The following is a 22,130-nucleotide window of genomic DNA, read 5'->3' on the forward strand; positions in this document are numbered from 1 at the left end:
GTGCCGCTGTTCCACCTCCCGTGCTGGTGCGGGGCGTGCGCCATCTTCACGGAAGGGCGCACACCTTGCTCCATAAGTACTAGGAGGGACGAGCTGTTATGGCTCCTCTACACGATGGGCCAACGCCGGCCACTGCAAGGGACGCATTTATGCGTTAGAGGGAGCAAGTGATATTGCTATCTCATTCTACCGCATGTCTGCGTCCCTTGGAGTGGCCGGCGTTGGCCCATCGTGCAGAGGAGCCATTACATACGAGGACCGCCATCTTCAGTACACTTTCCTCACACCAATCATATCGCTTCAGGTAAATAAGTACAAAGTTATTGTATATGCTCACCCTAAATGTAATAAAACAACGTTTACGGTCTAAATGTGTATGCTATATTTATTTTTACAATATTTTACAAGTCATCATAAAACAAAAGTCTGAATTTATATAAATTTTCGAAATTGGCCAGAAGTGGCCTGAATGCGGTGAGGGCACGGCGATACTATATACTACTCGTACTCGCAGCCACAGGGGGGACGAGTAGGCTTCGGCGTCGTCGTGGTACTGACGGGACCTGTTAAATGTGAATAAAATTAGCAACCCCACTAGTAACTAAAATAAAAACGATAAATTATAACTAAGAACGTTACAAACGAAGCCAGGTACTTATCTTATTGTTTTCGGGGGCCCTTGCGGATACACTTCGACCCATAGGGATCTTTTGTGCAATTACCCCCTAGAAAAGATCTGTCAACTACTCAAGAGCTTTTCTCACCATATCCATGTGTCGGATGATGGAGCTCATGGGTAGCATTTTGAAGTCCTTTGGTTCCAGGTATCCTGTTCCAAAGTCCTTCATTCTTTGTCTGGCGAGGGCATGACATTTACATATTATGTGTTTCACTATCTCTTCCTCTTCGCCTCTTCGCCACACATACGACAATCGGTGTCAAGTCAAGCCAGGTACTTAATCAGACTCAGGTATACAGCGCTAATTGCAGCTTCCCGAATAATAATAATGTAATAATGTAATAATAATGTAATAATGGTTGAAACCCATTAGTTTTGAAGAACCTAGTCAACGACTTCCCATACTGTAGGGATAAAGCGAAAAAAAAACCCTTGTCGTGTGGTTCACCTTAAAATAATTTAATGTAATTTTTATTCTTCAACTTTGTTGGAGTAACTGATTTCTTATATATCTACGCCGAATTTCAGCTTTCTAGCTCTTATGATCACCGAGCAAAACTGCGGACGGACAGACGGACATAGAAAGAAACAAGCGGACATGGCGAAATTATAAGCGTGTCTAGTTAACTAACCCTAAAAACAATCTAACTTCAACTAGATAAAATGGAAAGAGATGGCAGTATAATTCAACAGACGAATACAGTTAGAACAAGAAAATTCTGCAACAATTTTGATAGCCCACGTAGTGCAAGTGTTATTTGCACGTCATAATTTCATAGAAGTTTGACGTTGGAAATAACGCTTGCACAGCGTGGGCTGCTATCAAAATCTCTGCTTACTTTTCTTGGTCTAACTCTAGAAATTAGTTAACATATCTAATATTATTGTCATACTTACAGTCACAAGCCAGAATGCAGTTTCCTTTTACGTCCCTGTAGTAGCCCTTCTTACATTTGCACGCCGGTTTGCAATTTACGATAATGCCGATCTTGAAAGGTGGACATTTCGTCTGGTTGATGTAATCGCTACATTTCTCCCCTGGGCAGTTTGATGAGCAAGCTACGTACATTTCGTTCTTACCGCATTTGAACGGTGCTAAAACAATACAATTATTATAGAAGCTATTTAATTTTAATTAGTTGAACTACATGTTAAAGGAAGGGATCATGAATTTGGCAGAGATATTATATTCCCATTTTCCATTATCCCAACGCTACCATCCACAATCCACAACATTGCATTGTCAATTAAGCGCTAAAGGGCATACCTTTATGGCATATGCATGCATGGTATGCATGGTGAGTTTGTCATTAGAAACTGGTTCAAACTTTGATTACAATTGAAGGGATGTTTACAAAAAAACATAACTGACTACACTGGTTGACACCTGAAACGATTAACAATGTTCTTAAATAAGTTTTTGGAAAAAATTAAATTTTTGGTACAAGCTTTTATCGCTGACTGTACTTTTCTTACCACAGACAACTAATACTCATCAAGACAATTATAAAAACCTCTAACACAATTAGGTTGCGTTGTTTCATCACAGAGTTCTTATGGCCACCTCCTGTCTCCATCATCAGATCAGTTCGACAGTACCATATTATTGTATTGTCATCGGAACTACATACAGCTGCCAATTTTCATGTGGCTACGGTCCTTGGAAGATGGTTAAATTAGTTACCTCAGATTCCATTACATAGTTAGTTACATACAGGTCGAGAGTTCCTATGGCCACCTCCTGTCTCCATCATCAGATCAGTTCGGCAGTACCATATTATTGTATTGTCATCGGAACTACATACAGCTGCCAATTTTCATGTGGCTACGGTCCTTGGAAGATGGTTAAATTAGTTACCTCAGATTCCATTACATAGTTACATACAGGTCGAGAGTTCCTATGGCCACCTCCTGTCTCCATCATCAGATCAGTTCGACAGTACCATATTATTGTATTGTCATCAGAACTACATACAGCTGCCAATTTTCATGACGCTACGATCCTTGGAAGATGGTTAAATTAGTTACCTTAAATTCCATTACATAGTTAGTTACATACAGGTCGACCTAATAAAAGCTTGTTAAAAAGTGTCAACCGCTCTAAGCAGTTATGTTGTTTTTGTAATAAACATCCCTTCAAATTTGTGCTTGTGAAATAAACTAAAAAACTTATAAGATGAATAAAAGCATTCAGTTCAAAAATATTACTCGCTTAGTTTTTCTAGTTAATACTTACGACAATCAGTTATAAGGATACAAGAGCCATTCTCGGCTCTTTTCCTGTTGTAGCCGCACACGCATCTTGGCGGACTGCACACTATTCCGGTCGGACAATTTTGTGGCGAGTCTTTGGTTTTGGGACATTTGTCCCCTTCGCATGGGACGGTGGGGCACTTATCCCATTTTTCCCCATAGGGGCAGTCAGGCGAGGCTAAAACAAAACACAAAGGTCTAAGAAACACGCCCTAGATGAAACAGGAACATCATAAATCCGTTTTCAACTCTAATGGACACTAGAACAATCAAATCGGAGTAACTTGCACGTAATATGTACAATAATGCTGCTGCTAATAGTAAAATTATTTAAAAGATCACAAAGCTAATAAAAACGAAGATTTACAAGTAAATAAATACCCGTGAGTATATTCATGGTTACTTTAGCCATAATCATAATTTTATCAAGAAACTGCCATTCTGACCGTCAAATCCAGTAAGACAATTTCCATGTTGAGATCAAGCTCAGTAACACAGAATATCATAGCAAAAAGTGTACATACGGCAGTCTTTTTCTAAAACGCAAACTCCTTTAGCATCTCTTAGGTAACCAGTCTTGCAACGACACCCGCGTGAGTCACACTTTCCCGGCACTATTTTAGGACAGTCGTAGATCTTGCCTCTGTCGGAGCAGTTTTGGCTTCCGCAATTATTGATGCATTTCTCGTAGTATTCATTCTGCCCAGGACAAGTTTCTGTAAAAAATAACGGTTTAATATCACAACTTTGCCCTATGTTGCCAAATTTTTATTTGACCGGACGCGTTTTTTATTTAAGTGCAAGTCAGACTCGCGCACGAAGGGTTCCGTACCACTACGCAAAAACATTACATTTTTGTATACTTGGTGTTATAGCAGCAACAGAAATACGTCAGCAATAATAAATATCAAGGTTCATGAGATACAGCCTATAGTGATAGACAGAAGGTTGGACAGACGGACAGACGGACAGATGCTGGCCATCTGACAGATGTTTTTCTAGATTTTAATATGGTTGCCAAAAATATTAATTGTAATCTTAATGCCTTCTTCTATTACCTTTATTGATTTGAAACCTGATTTAAACAAATTTCGCAAGATAGAAAAAAATCACGAACTTCTACACAACACGGCCAAAATCGCGCCATTAAAAATAACAAAAACGAATCATTCAATGATATCCGCGATCCCGGGCTCGCGTGGCCTTCCACTCAGTGCTCAGCGAGATGCGGTCGGAAAAGGACCTGACCTTATACTTAGGGTGCAGTGAGTTCAGGTCCTTTTGTAATCATACTTACTGGGACATTGGTCCTTTGGCACGCATTTCCCAGTTACATCATTCCTCAAGTATCCATCTTTGCATACGCACCCCTTGATGCAAATAGGGTCTATGCAAATGTATTTGTCGTTGACTTGGCTGCAGTTTTTCGGTCCACACCCGCCATTGGCACAAGGACTATATACTTCGTTATCTGGGCAGATGGGTGCTGAAAGAAATATTTTAAAATTAGTTTTTATATTTTTCACCGACAAAGAATGTCATGGTAATAAAAGTATACATACGGCAATCCTTTTCAGGAATGCAAATTCCTTTATCATCCCTTAGGTACCCAGGCTTGCAAAGACATCCAGATGAGTCACACTTTCCCGGAACTATGATAGGACAGTGGTAGATCTTGCCTTTGTCGGAGCAGTTCTGGCTTCCGCACTTATGTATGCATTTCTCGTAGTATTCGTTCTTCCCAGGACAATTTTCTGGAGAAAATTATAATCAACACATAATTATATCTCTGGTAACTATAATGGTACAACATAGTCCCTACACTAGCCTGTGGATTCAGATTACTGGAATACGCATGGAGCTCATTGATCAACTGTTCAGTTGTATGGAAGAAAAAAGCATGACTTCGCCGACCCCAAGTGAATGGGATAAGGGCAAGCGAATGATGACGCATATTTGAATTACATCTATTCAAGTTTTTCAACGACAGTTTTCCTCCACCAAAAATGAACTGCCAAATATCTAATTATGATCTTATAAACGGTAAAAGATACATTTATCTAGCAAAAATGACTGGGGAGTTAACGATCGAATCTTTGGCAATGTACATGTGCACATATGTTCCCGATTCAGGCCACAAGATGGCAGTAGAGGGTCTGGCGCACGATCCCTATTTTTCAGTTCTATGAATGTAAATCTCATTCAATTATAATAAGAGGAAGAAGGTTCTCTTACGTGGGCACTGGTCCTTTGGTATACAAGTTCCATTGTCGGTTCTCAAGTAACCCTTCTTACAAATGCATCCCTTTTTACAAATTGCTGGCTCTACGCAGGCTGATGATTGGTTTATCTCACTGCAGCTTCTAGGGTAACATCCGCCATTTATGCAAGTGGAATATATTTCGTTCTCTTTGCAGGTACGCGCTAAAAATATTTAATTAATATCATTACTTCTGTCGTAGCTTTAATTAATCTGAAGTAAATGTCCGTACCAGACCGTACAAATAGTTAAACAGTTAAAAGAGTCAGTCACACTTACTGCAGTCCTCTTTCTTAACGCATTTTTTCTGGTTAGGATCATAATAGAATCCATCCCTGCAATCGCAACTGTTGAGCTTACAAATCAATGGACAAACGATAGGAGGTTTTTGGCCAAGCGAAGCGCATGTTTTGCCACAGTTAGTGCCACATCCCGACACGGCGTTTTTGTCTCCACCACATGCTAAAATTATAAATATCGGCATTAATTTTGATATACACGGTGAATGGTAAGTGTAATAAAAATCATTTTCGTAAGACAAATAAAGAAAGGAGTGTATAATAGTAAGACGATACTCAACAGGATATTCTTGATAGAGTAGAAGCTTCAAAACCAGTATCATTTATACATACATCTGATGATGAGTAAGTACATTTGGTGCGTAAAAAATGTTACGAGAAAGTTTAACATTAGTCTTACTGGTTATGAAGCTTTTTTGCCCGAAAGCTGCACTTTGGGAGGAAAGCAAGCCGCTTTGCACAATGATAGTAGAGGCCCATTTAAACATTTTTTTTCGAAGAACCCGTCATTTCGTCCTTTAGGAGCCGAGGTGGAGCGAGGTCCCTTAAATACAGAAAAAAAAATCTAAAAGTGTCACGGATCATCCGATTTCGCTAAATTTGGTGTCGATTGTAAGAAAATGACTTGCATCATCGTAAAAAAAATTTAAACAAATTATGTCAATACAAAAAAAAATTACAAAAAAATTAAAACCTATTTATTCCTTTCACACTTTATTTTTGCAAATAGTGTATTCCACATAGGAAAAAGTCTACAAAAAAGCACAAAATAATAAAATTAAACATATTTATTATCGTATACTGAAAACCACATCAAAATCGGCTGAGCAGTTTAAGAGATCCATGTTTCAGAACTTGGCCTAGTTTTGTTTATTGATTTTATAGACCAACAAGCACGTAAATCATAGTAAATTTTAAGTATCTTGTGGGTATTTACTTTATCTATTTTAAAAATATGTGTATATATTCACAAAAAATCCGGCCAAGTGCGAGTCGGACGAAAGGTTCCGTACCATTACGCAAAAAACGGAAAAAAAATTGCGTTTGTTGTATGGGAGCCCCACTTAAATATTTATTTTATTCTGTTTTTAGTATTTATTATTATAGCGGCAACAGAAATACATCATCTGTGAAAATTTCAACTGCCTATCTATCACGGTTCATGAAATACAGCCTGGTGTTTACCAGTTCTGTTCGTTTGGACAGACGGACGTACAGACAGACAGCGGAGTTTTAGTAATAGGTCTCGTTTTTACCCTTTGGCTACGGAATCCTGAAAAGGTCTATTCGCCGTCATTCGTACTTGGCTCACATGGTACGCTGCATGCAAGGTATGTTTGTGAAGTGCAGCTTGAGTTGAGGGAAGGTTAGTTACAAGTTTGTTCTTTACTGTAAAAAACCGTTCAGTGCTCTGCATGTGCGTCATACAATTCAAGTCAACCTTATTTCGCCGACGTCAATGCCCATTGTTTACCATTTAGCCACCAGCTTCTGGACGATTTCCTGTAGGCAAGAGGTAAACAGCTTTGGAGGTAGTGGGTCGATCATCCTGTTTGACTCCTTTTTGGATGCAGAATTAGGGCCGGGAACTTGCAGTATTTTTGCGGTAGATGGTTCCGATGAACTCTGCCTGCCTATAACACTGCTCGCGTTGCTTCGCTGTGTGACTAAAGATGCGCCGACCCTGGGGTCACCCCTTTTTTCACGTAGGCATCATTATCCTAACTTATTGATAGTTTTTTGCCTCAGCACACTAAGAACCGCTTGTCTCTGCGGCTACTGGTACCTACTCGTATGTACAAATTCGTAGGCAGGCTCCAAATTTGAATATTTCGCTCGTTTAAGTTTTGCTGCGTTTTCGGCGGCTGCTCCGACGCGCCCTGTGGCCTGAGGTGTCCTCACACAAGGGCAATGTGTGCTTACACACGTCGCATCCCAAATGAGGCTGTGTTTTCGCGCTCACGGAAGCAGTAGTATATTTAGGCCCTGATACTCCAACACGCCTGTCGGATGTCCAGCGTCCAGTAGCATCCTGAAGTACCTGCCTTTATAAGCTTATTTGTTCCCCTAGAAACCATTTCATTAAATTGTATGACGCACATGCAGAGCACTCCGAGCGAACGGTTTATTACAGTAAAGAACAAACTTGTAACTAACCTTTCCCTCAACTCAAGCTGCACTTCACAAACATACCTTGCATGCAGCGTACCATGTGAGCCAAGTACGAATGACGGCGAATAGACCTTTTCAGGATTCCGTAGCCAAAGGGTAAAAACGAGACTTATTACTAAAACTCCGGTGTCCGTCTGTACGTCTGTCTGTCCAAACGAACAGAACTGGTAAACACCAGGCTGTATTTCATGAACCGTGATAGCTAGGCAGTTGAAATTTTCACAGATGATGTATTTCTATTGCCGCTATAATAATAAATACTAAAACCAGAATAAAATAAATATTTAAGTGGGGCTCCCATACAACAAACGCATTTTTTTTTCGGTTTTTTGCGTAATGGTACGGAACCTTTCGTCCGACTCGCACTTGGCCGGTTTTTTTGTGAATATATACACATATTTTTAAAATAGATAAAGTAAATACCCACAAGATAATCAAAATTTACTATGATTTACGTGCTTGTTGGTCTATAAAATCAATAAACAAAACTAGGCCAAGTTCTGAAACATGGATCTCTTAAACTGCTTAGCCGATGTTGATGTGGTTTTCAGTATACGATAATAAATATGTTTAATTTTATCATTTAGTGCTTTTTTGTAGACTTTTTCCTATATGGAACACACTATTTGCAAAAATAAAGTGTGAAAGGAAAAAATAGGTTTAATTTTTTTTTTACATTATTTTTGTATTGACATAATTTGTTTTATTTTTTTTTACGATGAAGCAAGTCATTTTCTTACAATCGACACCAAATTTAGCGAAATCGGATGATCCGTGACACTTTTAGATTTTTTTTTCTGTTTTTAAGGGACCTCGCTCCACCTCGGCTCCTAAAGGACGAAATTACGGGTTCTTCGAAAAAAAATGTTTAAATGGGCCTCTACTATCATCGTGCAAAGCGGCTTGTTTTCCTCCTAAAGTGCAGCTTTTTTTTCATAACAAGCATGACTACATTTTTTACGCACCAAATGGTAACACTTTTTTGTCTCCTCTTATGTTATCTATGAAACCTTAAAGTAGTAAGTACCTAGTAAAAATATAATTCATTTTATTTTGCTACTTACATGGACAGTTCTTTATAGGGATACAAACACCCTTGTCGTTGCGAACATAGCCATCCTTGCACTTGCATCCCGGCTTGCATTTCTTATCACATTTCAACGGGTAACCGAGCTCGGAGCAACGTGTCGGCTTACAACTCGTGGAAGAGCAGTCATCGTATACCTCGTTCTTGCCGCATTTCGGCGGGGGTTCTGAAAAAACATGCGATCAGCATTCACTTAAAGACGCGAAAGGCCGCTAAACGAAAATAAAAAACGAAACCTTGACAATAGTACACGCTTGTGAACGGTTCCAAAAACATGTATTTGGTAGAAGTGACTTCACTATCCAAACTGACCACAATCAGCTTGAGTCGATTATAAAGAATTCATTGCCTTCTACCCCGGCGCGTGATGATGCTTCGCGTTCAGGTATACGATGTAAAGATTCAGTAAGTATACCCCGAAGAAGTGAATATGTACTTCGCGGACACAGCTCGCACCGCGTTACCGGAATTAATGATAATGAATGATATCATTGCAGGAGTACTGAAGCATAGCGCTTAGTGCAACACTCGCTCCATAGGCATTGCATCCAGAAAAACACTAGTACTGAAACTTGATAAAATGGAAAGACTGATGGTAATAAAATTCAACAGACGAAAAGAGATAGATTGACATTATATACTTACGAGTACAGTCACAAGCCAGAATGCAGTTTCCTTTCTCGTCTCTGTAGTAACCTTTCTTACATTTGCATGCCGGTTTGCAATTTACTATAATGCCGATCCTGATTGGTGGACATTTCTTTTGATTGATGTAGTCGCTACAGTTCTCCCCTGGGCAGTATTGAGGGCACGCTACGTATGTTTCGTTCTTACCGCATTTGAACGGTGCTGAAACAAGAAAAAAATGTATATATTAGCTATTAACTTTTATATTATTGAACTTAAAAGGTTAACGCAAGGGAAAATGAATTTCGAAGAGATATCTCCTTTTTTCCGTTATCACAAAGCTACTTCAGTCACCACCCATCATCCTTCTTTATTGCAATAAATACCATGACATTGCATTGTCAATAAAGCGATGACGGTATGCTAAAATTCGGCACAGATTGTAAAAGCGTTCAGTTCAAATATTAATCGCTTAGTTTTTCTTATTAATACTTACGACAGTCAGTTATTAGGATACAAGTGCCGTTCTCGGCTCTTTTCCTGTTGTAGCCGCATATGCACCGCGGTGGACTGCACACTATTCCGGTCGGACAACTTTGTGGCGAATCTTTGGTTTTGGGACAGTTGTCTCCTTTGCAAGGGACGGTGGGGCATGGTTCCCAAACTTCCCCTTTGGGGCAGCTAGGCGGGGCTAAAATACAAACATACGAAGGTCAAAGAAACATGCGCAAGACGAAAGAGGAACACCAGAAATCAGTTTTCTGTTTAATGGAAACTTGAACAAAAATAATTTTTAAGAAAAAAAAACCGACTTCTGTGGGGGCCGGTGAAAGATTATTGTAGATGGTACACTATGTAGAAAAGGAGGTAAAACCACCCACTTTTCTACTAGCGTTTCGCTTCTGTAAGGGTCGTAGTTCTAGCCTAACCTAACCCTTGTTCGGTTCTGTGAGGATGGCAGTTCAAACCTAACCTAACCCACTAAACGGCGGAGGTTTAAGCGGGAGGGGCTAGTAAGATTGGTATCATCATACTTTATACCTACATTTTATGGTAGGTAATCATAGTGGTTTATTTAGTTAAGGGTATCATAGTGGTTTTCCGGGTCAAGGTCCGGGTCCGAAACCGAGTCCGAGTTTGGGTCCGAGTCCAGGTCCGAATCCGGGTCCGAGTCCGGGTCCGGGTCCGGGTCCTTGTCCGAACCGGATCCGGGTATGAGTCCGGTTCTCGGTCCGAGTCCGGGTCCCAGTCAAAATCGAAATTCGTAATCACCAAACGTGTACTCTATGCGTCGTTGAAGAGTTCTGTTCTGGTCATCATCAGCAGTTTCACTTCATCAAATGCGACAGTTTTTAATGTAAATTCTTGATTTTATGATGATAATACAAAAATCTCTATACGCATGCCTTTAATATTTGAGGAGTTCTCTCAATTCCTTATGGATCCCATCATGAGAACTGGAGCTTGACAAAAATGTGCCTTAAAAACTAAACTTGCTTAACAAACATAACGAAGAGGAAAAATCGCCAAACGTGAACTATGCGTCGTTGAAGAGTTCTGTTCTGATCTTCATCGGCAGTTCCACTTCATCAAATGCGACAGTTTTTAATGAAAATGCTTGATTTTCTGATGTAAATACAAAAATCTCTATACGCATGCCTTTAATATTTGAGGAGTTCCCTCGACTCCTTATGGATCCCATCATCAGAACTGGAGCTTGACAAAAATTTGCTTTAAAAACTTAACTTGCTTAACAAACATAACAAAGAGGAAAAATCGCGAAACGTGAACTATGCGTCGTTGAAGAGTTCTGTTCTGATCATCATCAGTAGTTCCACTTCATCAAATGCGACAGTTTATAATGAAAATGCTAGATTTTCTAATGTAAATACAAAAATCTCTATACGCATGCCTTTAAGATTTGAGGAGTTCTCTCGATTCCTCATGGATCCCATCATCAGAACTCGAGCTTGACAAAAATGTGGCTTAGAAACTTAACTTGCTTAACAAACATAACGAAGAGGACAAATCGCCAACCATGAACTATGCGTCGTTGAAGAGTTCCGTTCTGATCATCATCAGCAGTTCCACTTCATCAAATGTCACTTTTTTGGATGTATATGCTTGATTTGTTGATAAAAACCCAAAAATCATTATATGTATGCCTTTAAGATTTGAAAAGTTCTTTCGATTCCTCATGGATCCCATTATCAGAACTGGGTTTTGATAAAAACGGGACCAATCTGTATGCATATACATTCAATCAAAAAAAGAATTTTCAAAATCGGTCCAGTAATGACGGAGGTATAGAGTAACAAACATAAAAAAAAACAACAAAAAAAAAATAAAAAAAAAACATACAACCGAATTGATAACCTCCTCCTTTGGGATTTGGAAGTCGGTTAAAAATAGGAGTAATTTACTGTTGCTAATAGTAACATAAAAGATTCAAAAGCTCATAAAAAGTAAGTTTTACAAGCCAATAAATACCCGTGAATAATAGTAACCATGAATATACTGACTGGATTTTACTAAAAATCTGTCATTCTGACCGTCAAATCCAGTGAGACAATTTCCATGTTCAGTTACACAGAATGGCATTGGACAAATTGTACATACGGCAGTCTTTTTTTAAAATGCAAACTCCTTTAGCATCCCTTAGGTAACCAGGCTTGCAACGACATCCGGATGAGTCACACTTTCCCGGCACTATTTTAGGACAGTGGTAGATCTTGCCTCTGTCGGAGCAGTTTTGGCTTCCGCAATTAGTGATGCATTTCTCGTAGTATTCATTCTGCCCGGGACAATTTTCTGTAAAAAAATACAATCAATATATTTTTTCATTGTAAGTGCAGTTGGGCTCTAGTTAGTCTATACACTAGCCTAATTGAAGCATTTCAAAGATAGTTTTACTTCATCCAAAGCGAAATGGAAAATATCAAATAATGATATTCTTATCATTCTTAACTATAATCATATTTTCAACCGTAAAAGACAAATGTCCCTACCAATACTGTGGATTATTCAATAAATAAGTACTTGAAAAAAATATAAGTATGCCGAAAAAGTTCATGCTGCCAAGAACCGAAATATATGTTGAAACATTGTGCGTGGAAACTGATTTTCTTATAAGTATGTCATGCACTCTTTTGAGCGCATGAGGGATATCGTTCCCTCACATAAGGGATATTGATGACAATAAGAGGAGGAAGGTTCACTTACGTGGGCACTGGTCCTTTGGTATACAAGTTCCATTGTCGGCTCTCAAGTAACCCTTCTTACAAATGCATCCCTTTTTACAAATTTCTGGCTCTACGCAGGCTGATGATTGGTTTATCTCACTGCAGCTTCTAGGGTAACATCCGCCATTTATGCAAGTGGAATATATTTCGTTCTCTTTGCAGGTACGTGCTAAAAATATTTAATTAATATCATTACGTCTGTCGTAGCTTTAATTAATCTGAAGTAAATCTCCGTACCAAACCGTACAAATAGTTAAACAGTTAAAAGAGTCAGTCACACTTACTGCAGTCCTCTTTCTTAACGCATTTTTTCTGGTTAGGATCATAATAGAATCCATCCCTGCAATCGCAACTGTTGAGCTTACAAATCAATGGACAAACGATAGGAGGTTTTTGGCCAAGCGAAGCGCATGTTTTGCCACAGTTAGTGCCACATCCCGACACGGCGTTTTTGTCTCCACCACATGCTAAAATTATAAATATCGGCATTTATTTAGATAGATACAGTGAATGGTAAGTGTAATAAAAATCATGTTCGTAAGACAAATAAAGAAAGGAGTGTATAATATTAAGACGATACTGAACAGGATATTCTTGCTTGATAGAGTAAAAGCTTCAAAACCGGTATCATTTATACATAAATAGTCCTCCTCATCGATTTCGATGACGGCGACCTCAAAAAATTACGGATTACGCCTGTTATGGGCCCGAATGTGGCTGGCCAGGCCGAACTTGGTCTTAAAGACTCTTCTGCAGGTGTTACAATAGAGTTGGCCAGACGCGTTGTATGTATACGTGTAAGAGGGCTTCGGTCTCTCTTTACGTTGTTGGCGTTTTGCATCTAAGATGTTGAGGCGGTTTTCCTCAAACAGTTTGATGCGATTAAAGATGGTCGACCGCCAAGATGACCTGTCTGTAGCAAGCTCCTCCCAACGTTCAGGGTCGATATTGCAAGCGTTAAGTGTTAACGCTTGCAATATCATTTATACATACATATGATAATAAGTACTTTCTCGTAACATTTTTTACGCACCAAATAGTAAAACTTTTTTGTTTCCTCTTATGTTATCTATGAAACCTTAAAGTAGTAGGTACCTAGTCAAAATATAATTCATTTTATTTTGCTACTTACATGGACAGTTCTTTATAGGGATACAAACACCCTTGTCGTTGCGAACATAGCCATCCTTGCACTTGCATCCCGGCTTGCATTTCTTATCACATTTCAACGGGTAACCGAGCTGGGAGCAAAGTGTCGGCTTACAACTCGTGGAAGAGCAGTTGTCGTATACCTCGTTCTTGCCGCATTTCGGCGGGGGTTCTGAAAAATCATGCCATCAGCATTCACTAACAGACGCGAGACGCCGCTACGCGCAGTTTGAAAAGGAAATGTTGATGTTGATGTTATAAATAATAAACAATATTTTCTCAATTTAGGTACGGTCAGCCAAGAAAGTGGTCTACCACTTTTCGACTCTTTCAATCAGATGATAAAGTCGAAAAGTGGTAGACCAGTTTCTTGGCTGACTGTACAGTTGGGCTATAGTTAGTCCATACGCTAGCCTAATTCAAGCATTTCAAAGATAGTTTTCCTTCATCCAAAGCGAATTGGAAAATATCAAATAATGTAAATATGTATAAATATTCTTAACATTCTTAACCATAATCATCTTTTCAACCGTAAAAGAGAAATGTCACTACCAAGACTGTGGGTTATTTAATACATAAGTACTTGAAATAAATATATATCCAAACTGTTCATGCTGCCAAGAACCGAAATATATGTTGAAACATTGTGCGGGGAAACTGATTTTCTTACAAGTATGTCATGCACTCAAAACCTCATATACCTAAGGGATATCGATGACAAAAGGAGGATTCACTTACGTGGGCACTGGTCCTTTGGTATGCAAGTTCCATTGATGGCTCTCAAGTAACCCTTCTTACAAATGCATCCCTTTTTACAAATTTTTGGATGTGCGCAGGCTATTGGCTTGTTAATTTGACTGCAGTTTTTAGGGCCACAGCCGCCATTTATGCAATTCGAATATATTTCGTTCACTTTGCAGGTTGGCGCTAAAAATGTTTAATTAATATCATTACTTCCATCATAGTTTTAATTGCCTGAAGAAAATCGCCGTACCACATCGTACAATTAGTCAAACAGTTAAAAGAGCCTGTAACACTTACTGCAGTCCTCTTTCTTAACGCATTTTTTCTGGTTAGGATCATAATAGAATCCATCCCTGCAATCGCAACTGTTGAGCTTACAAATTTTTGGACAAACGAAAGGAGGTTTTTGGCCAAGCAAAGCGCATGTTTTGCCACAGTTAGTGCCACATCCCGACACGGCGTTTTTGTCGCCACCACATGCTAAAATTATAAATATCGGCATTTATTTAGATAGATACAGTGAATGGTAAGTGTAATAAAAATCATGTTCGTAAGACAAATAAAGAAAGGAGTGTATAATAGTAAGACGATAGGTACTGAACAGGATATTCTTGATAGAGTAAAAGCTTCAAAACCAGTATCATTTATACATACATATGATGATGAGTACTTTCTCGTAACATTTTTTACGCACTAAATAGTAAAACTTTTTTGTTTCCTCTTATGTTATCTATGAAACCTTAAAGTAGTAGGTACCTAGTAAAAATATAATTCATTTTATTTTGCTACTTACATGGACAGTTCTTTATAGGGATACAAACACCCTTGTCGTTGCGAACATAGCCATCCTTGCACTTGCATCCCGGCTTGCATTTCTTATCACATTTCAACGGGTAACCGAGCTGGGAGCAAAGTGTCGGCTTACAACTCGTGGAAGAGCAGTTGTCGTATACCTCGTTCTTGCCGCATTTCGGCGGGGGTTCTGAAAAATCATGCCATCAGCATTCACTTACAGACGCGCAACGCCGCTACGCGCAGGTTGAAAAGGAAATGTTGGTGATGATGGTATAAATAATAAACATTTTTTTCTCAATGTACAGTTGGGTTGTAGTTAGTCCATACACTATAGTTCGTTATTTTTAGCATTAGAAAGAACTTGAAAGAAGGCAAGCAACCTTGACATGTATTTTAATTGAAAAACGCTTTTTAATAATCAGTAACTATTACTTCTGAAAGCAGAAAAATATTAATGATCGTATTAGATTCATATTCGTTAGCTATTTTGCCGTTACTTATTTTTAAAATGTGTTTTTCAATTAAGAGAAACATCAAGTTTATTTACCTTAACGGGTTGGCTTAAAGTAATGAGAATTTTCGTTTGCGGAAATATTAAAAAAAAGACAATAGCTATGGGTTTTCGAAATTTTACAATGACAAACAAGAGCATATTTTAAATTACAAGAAAACATTATATATACAATAAACGTCTCCCACATCCGATTTCTCATAACGGTATTCAAACCCTCTGCGTCATGCTTTGGACAACGTTTTATTAACATTACATAACCGTTTTATTGCCGTTAATTTTAATTATTTCGGCATATTAGCTTGTTATCTATATCATGCCATCATTCACAATTGCTAACTGACTAAAAATTTTCATGAAATCTGCAATTGATTGATATTTTGAGAAAATTGTTTATGTATCATATTTTGGTAAAATGTATGCAATGACGTTTTTAACTGGTTTTAGGCTCTCGCGGAAAAACGACTTAACGTTTCCAACCCTAGAATATCCCCAAGACTTAAATCAATCGAAGAATTTTGGCAAATATTATATACTCTGATATGTATATTGCGATAGTAGGCAAAATATTATAGAATAAAATAAATTTTACCGTGTAATTACAAAACGATCAGTCAGAGAGTACTTGGTAGTTTGTCCAAAGTGAAAAGCAAACGGTCAGAAGCATGTTAAGTAAACTAACACAAGGGAGGCCAATTACTTCATTATTGAATTTGGTTCTAATGTTGGATATTGCATAGTTCTTCAATATAACATCCAGAAATCCATGGCCATTGTCTTTTTGTTTTTATGTCCGAAAACAAAAATTCTCATTACTTTAAGCCAACCCGTTATTTCTAATGCTGAAAAAGCGAACTGTAGCCTAATTCAAGCATTTCGATAGTTTTCCTTCATCCAAAGCGAATTTGAAAATATCAAATAAAGATATTTTTATCATTATTAACCATAATCATATTTTCAACTGTAAAATAGAAATGTCCCTGTAATAGAAACCGAAATATATGTTGAAACATTGTGCGAGAATATGTCATGCACTCAAAAACTCACATAAGGGATATCGACGTTAAGAGGAGGAAGGTTCACTTACTTGGGCACTGGTCCTTTGGTATACAAGTCCCATTGTCGGCTCTCAAGTAACCCTCCTTACAAATGCATCCCTTTTTACATATTTTTGGATGTACGCAGGCTATTGGCTTGTTAATTTGACTGCAGTTTTTATGGCCACATCCGCCATTTATGCAAGTCGAATATATTTCGTTCACTTTGCAGGTTGGCGCTAAAAGTGTTTAATAAATATCATTACTTCCATTGTAGTTTTCATTGCCTGAAGAAAATCACCGTACCACATCGTACAAATAGTTAAACAGCTAAAAGAAGTCTGTAACACTTACTGCAGTCCTCTTTCTTAACGCATTTCTTCTGGTTAGGATCATAATAGAATCCATCCCTGCAATCGCAACTGTTGAGTTTACAAATCTTTGGACAAACTATAGGAGGTTTTTGACCAAGCGAAGCACATGTTTTGCCACAGTTAGTGCCACATCCCGACACGGCGTTTTTGTCTCCACCACATGCTAAAATTATAAATATCGGCATTTATTTAGATAGATACAGTGAAAGGTAAGTGTAATAAAAATCATGTTCGTAAGACAAATAAAAAAGAAGTGTATATTAGTAAGGCGATACTGAACTGGATATTCTTGATAGAGTAAAAGCTTCAAAACCAGTATCATTTAACTATACATACATATGATAATGAGTACTTTCTCGTAACATTTTTTACGCACCAAATAGCAACACTTTTCTGTCTCCTCTTATGTTATCTATGAAACCTTGAAGTGGTAACTAGTTAAAATATAATTCATTTTATTTTGCTACTTACATGGACAGTTCTTTATAGGGATACAAACACCCTTGTCGTTGTGAACATAGCCATCCTTGCACTTGCATCCCGGCTTGCATTCCTTATCACATTTCAACGGGTAACCGAGCTGGGAGCAAAGTGTCGGCTTACAACTCGTGGAAGAGCAGTCGTCGTATACCTCGTTCTTGCCGCATTTTGGCGGGGGTTCTGAAAAAACATGCGATCAGCATTCACTAACAGACGCGCAACGCTGCTACGCGCAGTTTGAAAAGTAAATGTTGGTGATGGTATAAGCTTGTGAACGGTTCCACCGGTTGTATTTGATAGAAGTGACGTCACTAACCAAACTGACCACAAACTGTGAGTTGATTTTGAAGAAACCGTTGTCTTCTGTTCCGGCGCGTATACAGCAGAATGATGCTTCGCGTACAGTGTATACGATGTAACGGTACAGTATACCCCAGGGAAGTGAATGTATATCGCGGACACATCATCACGCACCGCGTTACCGGAATTAATGATAATGAGTGATATCATTGCAGGTGCATTCAAGCTTAGGGCTTAGCACAACACTCTCCTCCATAGGCACACACAAAGACATAGACATACAGAAAAACACTAGAACTGAAACGTGATAAAATGGAAAGACCGGTGACACTAAAATTCAGTAGACGAAAAGAGATAGACTGACATATTGTTATACTTACTAGTACAATCACAAGCCAGAATGCAGTTTCCTTTCTTGTCCCTGTAGTAGCCCTTCTTACATTTGCACGCTGGTTTGCAATTTACTACAATGCCGATCCTGTATTTTGGACATTTCGTTTGGTTGATGTAGTCACTACAATTCTCCCCTGGGCAGTTTGATGAGCAAGCTACGTACGTTTCGTTTTTACCGCATTTAAACGGTGCTGTAACAATCATCATCATCAGTATTTAAGAGCTATGCTCTTGTCGGTGGAGTAACCGCCACTCTTCAACAATACAATTAAATATTTTAGCTTAGTAGCTATTTACTTTTAAATTGTTGAACTTTAAGTTAAAGGAAGGGATCATGAATTTGGCGGAGATATATCCCATTTTCCGCTATTCCAACGCTACTGTACCATCCACAATCCACCTTAATAAAAAATAGGCACCATAAAATTGCATTGACAATTACTATTATTATGAAGGTGCGCTAAATTTTGGCACAGATTGTTATTAGAAAACTGCTTCAAACCTTGATGACAATTTTGCTTGTTAGAATAAACTGAAACACTTGTAATGGTAACATTCCATTTCTGACCGCAGCTGCACGACTGTACTGAACGCGTCGCTGTCATTGTCCATTTCCATAGTAAAATGAACAGTATTGCAGCTGTCGTTGGAAATGGACTGTCACCTTAAGATGAATAAAAGCTTTCATTTCAAAAATATTAATTATTTAGTTTTTCTTGATAATACTTACGACAGTCAGTTATTAGGACACAAGTGCCATTCTTAGCTCTTTTCCTGTTGTAGCCGCACACGCATCTTGCCGGACTGCACACTATTCCGGTCGGACAACTTTGCGGCGAGTCTTTGGTTTTGGCACAGTTGTCCCCTTCGCACGGGACGGTGGGGCACGGATTCCAAACTTCCCCATAGGGGCAGTCAGGCGTGGCTAAATACAAACATACAAAGGTCAAAGAAACAAGCGCTATAGATGAAAGAGGAACACCAGAAATCAGATTTCAACTTAATGGACACTTGAACAAACAAATCGGAGTGAAATCTAAATAAGCTAGTTATAAATTTCTTTGAGTAATAATACGTCTTGTAGGTACAAACATGCTGTTGCCAATAAGTAGTTACTTGTAATATTAAAAGACGACAAAGCTCATTATAATTAAGTTTTACAAGTAAGCGAAATAAATAGCCTTGAGATATAGTCGCCATGAATATACTGACTGAATTTTACAAAGAAACTGCCATTATGACCATTCAATCCATTGAAGCAATTTCCATGTTGAGATCAGGTTAAATTACACGGAATGTCATAGCAAAAAGTATACATACGGCAGTCTTTTTCTAAAACGCAAACTCCTTTAGCATCCCTTAGGTAACCAGGCTTGCAACGACACCCGCGTGAGTCACACTTTCCCGGCACTATGTTGGGGCAGTGGTAGATCTTGCCTCTGTCGGAGCAGTTCTGGCTTCCGCAATTATTAATGCATTTCTCGTAGTACTCGTTCTGTCCAGGACACTTTTCTGTAAAAAATTACAATCAATACATATTTATTCTCTCACAAGAAGATTTTTCTTTTGCATGGGCCTTAGGTAGTTAACTAAATGACCCTGGATAAGAGATGTCGACGATAAGAGGAGGTAGGTTCACTTATGTAGGCACTGGTCCTTTGGTATACAAGTTCCATTGCCGGCTCTCAAGTAACGTTCCTTACAAATGCATCCCTTTTTACAAATTAATGGATCTACACAGATTTTTGGCTGGTTTATCTGACTGCAGTTTTTAGGTCCACACCCTCCCTTTATGCAAGAGGAATATATTTCGTTCTTTTTGCAGGTTGGCGCTAAAACATTTAATTAATATCATTACTTCTATCATAGCTTTAATTGCCTGAAGAAAATCTCCGCAACACATAATAAAAATCGTTTAACAGTTAAAAGAGTCAGATACTCACTGCAGTCCTCTTTCTTTACGCATTTTTTCTGCTTAGGATCATAATAAAATCCATCCCTGCAATCGCAACTGTTGGGATAACAAATCTTTGGACAACCGATAGGAGGTTTTTGTCCTAGAGAAGCGCACGTTTTGTTACAGTTAGTGCCACATCCAGACTCGGCGTTTTTGTCTCCACCACATGCTAAAATTACAAACAGGTATTTATTTACTTATATACAATTAAATGCTAGTAAATTTAAATTTAAACGACAGAATAAAATTGGTAATACACACACAAAAACAGAAAACTCACAAATAAAGAAGGAGAGTATATTTAATAAGGCGGTACTGAATAGGATATTCTTGATTAAGTAAAAGCTTCATAAACAGGGTCATTTATACGTAAGGTGTATTCGGGTAATACCGAATGTCGGATAATTCCGAAAATAAGATGAAAATCACCCTAAATTCCATCATAATAAAAGTCTCTTTTCGGAATTATCCGACAGTTTTCGACATTCGGAATTACCCGAGTAAACCTTACATATAATGATTAATGATGCGCACTTTTTTTTTTAACCACCATATAGCAACACATTTTTGTCTTTTCTTATGTTATCTATGAAACCTTAAAGTAGTACCTAGTCAAAATATAATTCATATTAATTTGCTACATACATGGACAGGTCTTTACAGGGATACAAACACCCTTGTCGTTCCAAACATAGCCATCCTTGCACTTGCAGCCTGGCTCACATTTATTGTCGCAATTCAGCGGGAAACCGAGCTCGGAGCACTTGAGCGCCCTGCAAAAGGTGACCTCGCAGTCGTCATATTCCTCGTTTTCGTCACATATTGGGTGTCCTGCAAAAAAAAATATTTATTGTTTTTTTTTATACACTGTCTATAAGTACTCGTAGTAGGTAGACAGAGTCCCACTCGAAGCCTTATGGCTTGTTTACAAAAATCTGGATATCCAAAGAAGTTTGTTAAAACTTCATACGTTGGTATGAAAGCACAGAACATGAAAACAAACTGTCTGAGGAGATCCAAATTACAAGCGCAGTAAATCATGGATGTGTCATGGCACCCACATTCTTTGCCATAATCATATTTCGCAGTGGTGAGAGACGCTTTAATATGTTGTAGCAAATAAAATGAACAGAATCTGAGGACTGAGAATAGTGTTTTTGACATATCAAGGTTCAAAGCGAAGTTAAAAGTGCGAAAAGTTTCCATATTGGAGTCTACGCTGACAACGTCGGTATGCCTTATGTCTGACAGTATGGCGCATCTTTACCTAATATACAACTGTATACTTGCACAAATGCAGCTTCGCGCAGCTGCATTGACAACTGTCAATGCTGATATTTTATTGTATTTTTTATTTTAAATTTTTACAAATTTATTTGTTTTTATTTTATTACTAAACTTTTCATAACACTTTGTAAAAAGACTTTCTCAGTAGCGTGGATAATTCTTTTAATAAACAACTAAGTATGCTATAAACAACAGATCTGTTTACCTACCTTCTGCGACACTCGTATATTTCTCTTGTTATGTAGATAAGACTACTAAAGTCACTCTTTTAATTAAATGTAATAAACATGCGTTTGCGATCACGTATTTCATATTATTATTCATTTCATTACTTGATATTGGGTTAGTGTTTTAATAATAAGTATTATTAATATCGTCTAAAATATATGTGCCAATTATTTCTAATTATTTAGATTTCAATGCAATTCCGACTATACTTTTAGCTTACTAAACACTTATGTTAGGCAATTATAAAATATTTTTT

The 22,130-nt window shown here is 38.1% G+C and overlaps 1 protein-coding gene across 1 annotated transcript in view; it reads right to left on the reverse strand.

Annotated features, from left to right (window-relative positions):
- Positions 1-461: 461 nt before the first annotated feature.
- The window catches only part of LOC134666251 (zonadhesin-like), a 97,042-nt gene continuing 75,373 nt past the window's right edge, over positions 462-22,130 (reverse strand). The window contains exons 3-21 of the mRNA XM_063523404.1: positions 21,005-21,132; positions 20,346-20,528; positions 20,046-20,234; positions 19,723-19,914; positions 19,133-19,327; positions 18,390-18,593; positions 17,701-17,889; positions 17,210-17,392; positions 16,901-17,094; positions 16,035-16,047; positions 15,306-15,494; positions 14,810-14,992; positions 14,507-14,695; positions 13,752-13,940; positions 12,904-13,086; positions 12,600-12,788; positions 2,916-3,110; positions 1,577-1,774; positions 462-563 (exon numbers count right to left, since the gene is read on the reverse strand). Of these exons, the coding sequence (XP_063379474.1) occupies positions 499-563; positions 1,577-1,774; positions 2,916-3,110; positions 12,600-12,788; positions 12,904-13,086; positions 13,752-13,940; positions 14,507-14,695; positions 14,810-14,992; positions 15,306-15,494; positions 16,035-16,047; positions 16,901-17,094; positions 17,210-17,392; positions 17,701-17,889; positions 18,390-18,593; positions 19,133-19,327; positions 19,723-19,914; positions 20,046-20,234; positions 20,346-20,528; positions 21,005-21,132 (3,250 nt within the window). The 3' untranslated portion in view covers positions 462-498. The remainder of the gene's footprint in view (positions 564-1,576; positions 1,775-2,915; positions 3,111-12,599; positions 12,789-12,903; positions 13,087-13,751; positions 13,941-14,506; positions 14,696-14,809; positions 14,993-15,305; positions 15,495-16,034; positions 16,048-16,900; positions 17,095-17,209; positions 17,393-17,700; positions 17,890-18,389; positions 18,594-19,132; positions 19,328-19,722; positions 19,915-20,045; positions 20,235-20,345; positions 20,529-21,004; positions 21,133-22,130) is intronic.

This window comes from Cydia fagiglandana, chromosome 7 (genome assembly GCF_963556715.1).
Source record: "Cydia fagiglandana chromosome 7, ilCydFagi1.1, whole genome shotgun sequence".
Taxonomy (NCBI): Eukaryota; Metazoa; Arthropoda; class Insecta; order Lepidoptera; family Tortricidae; genus Cydia; species Cydia fagiglandana.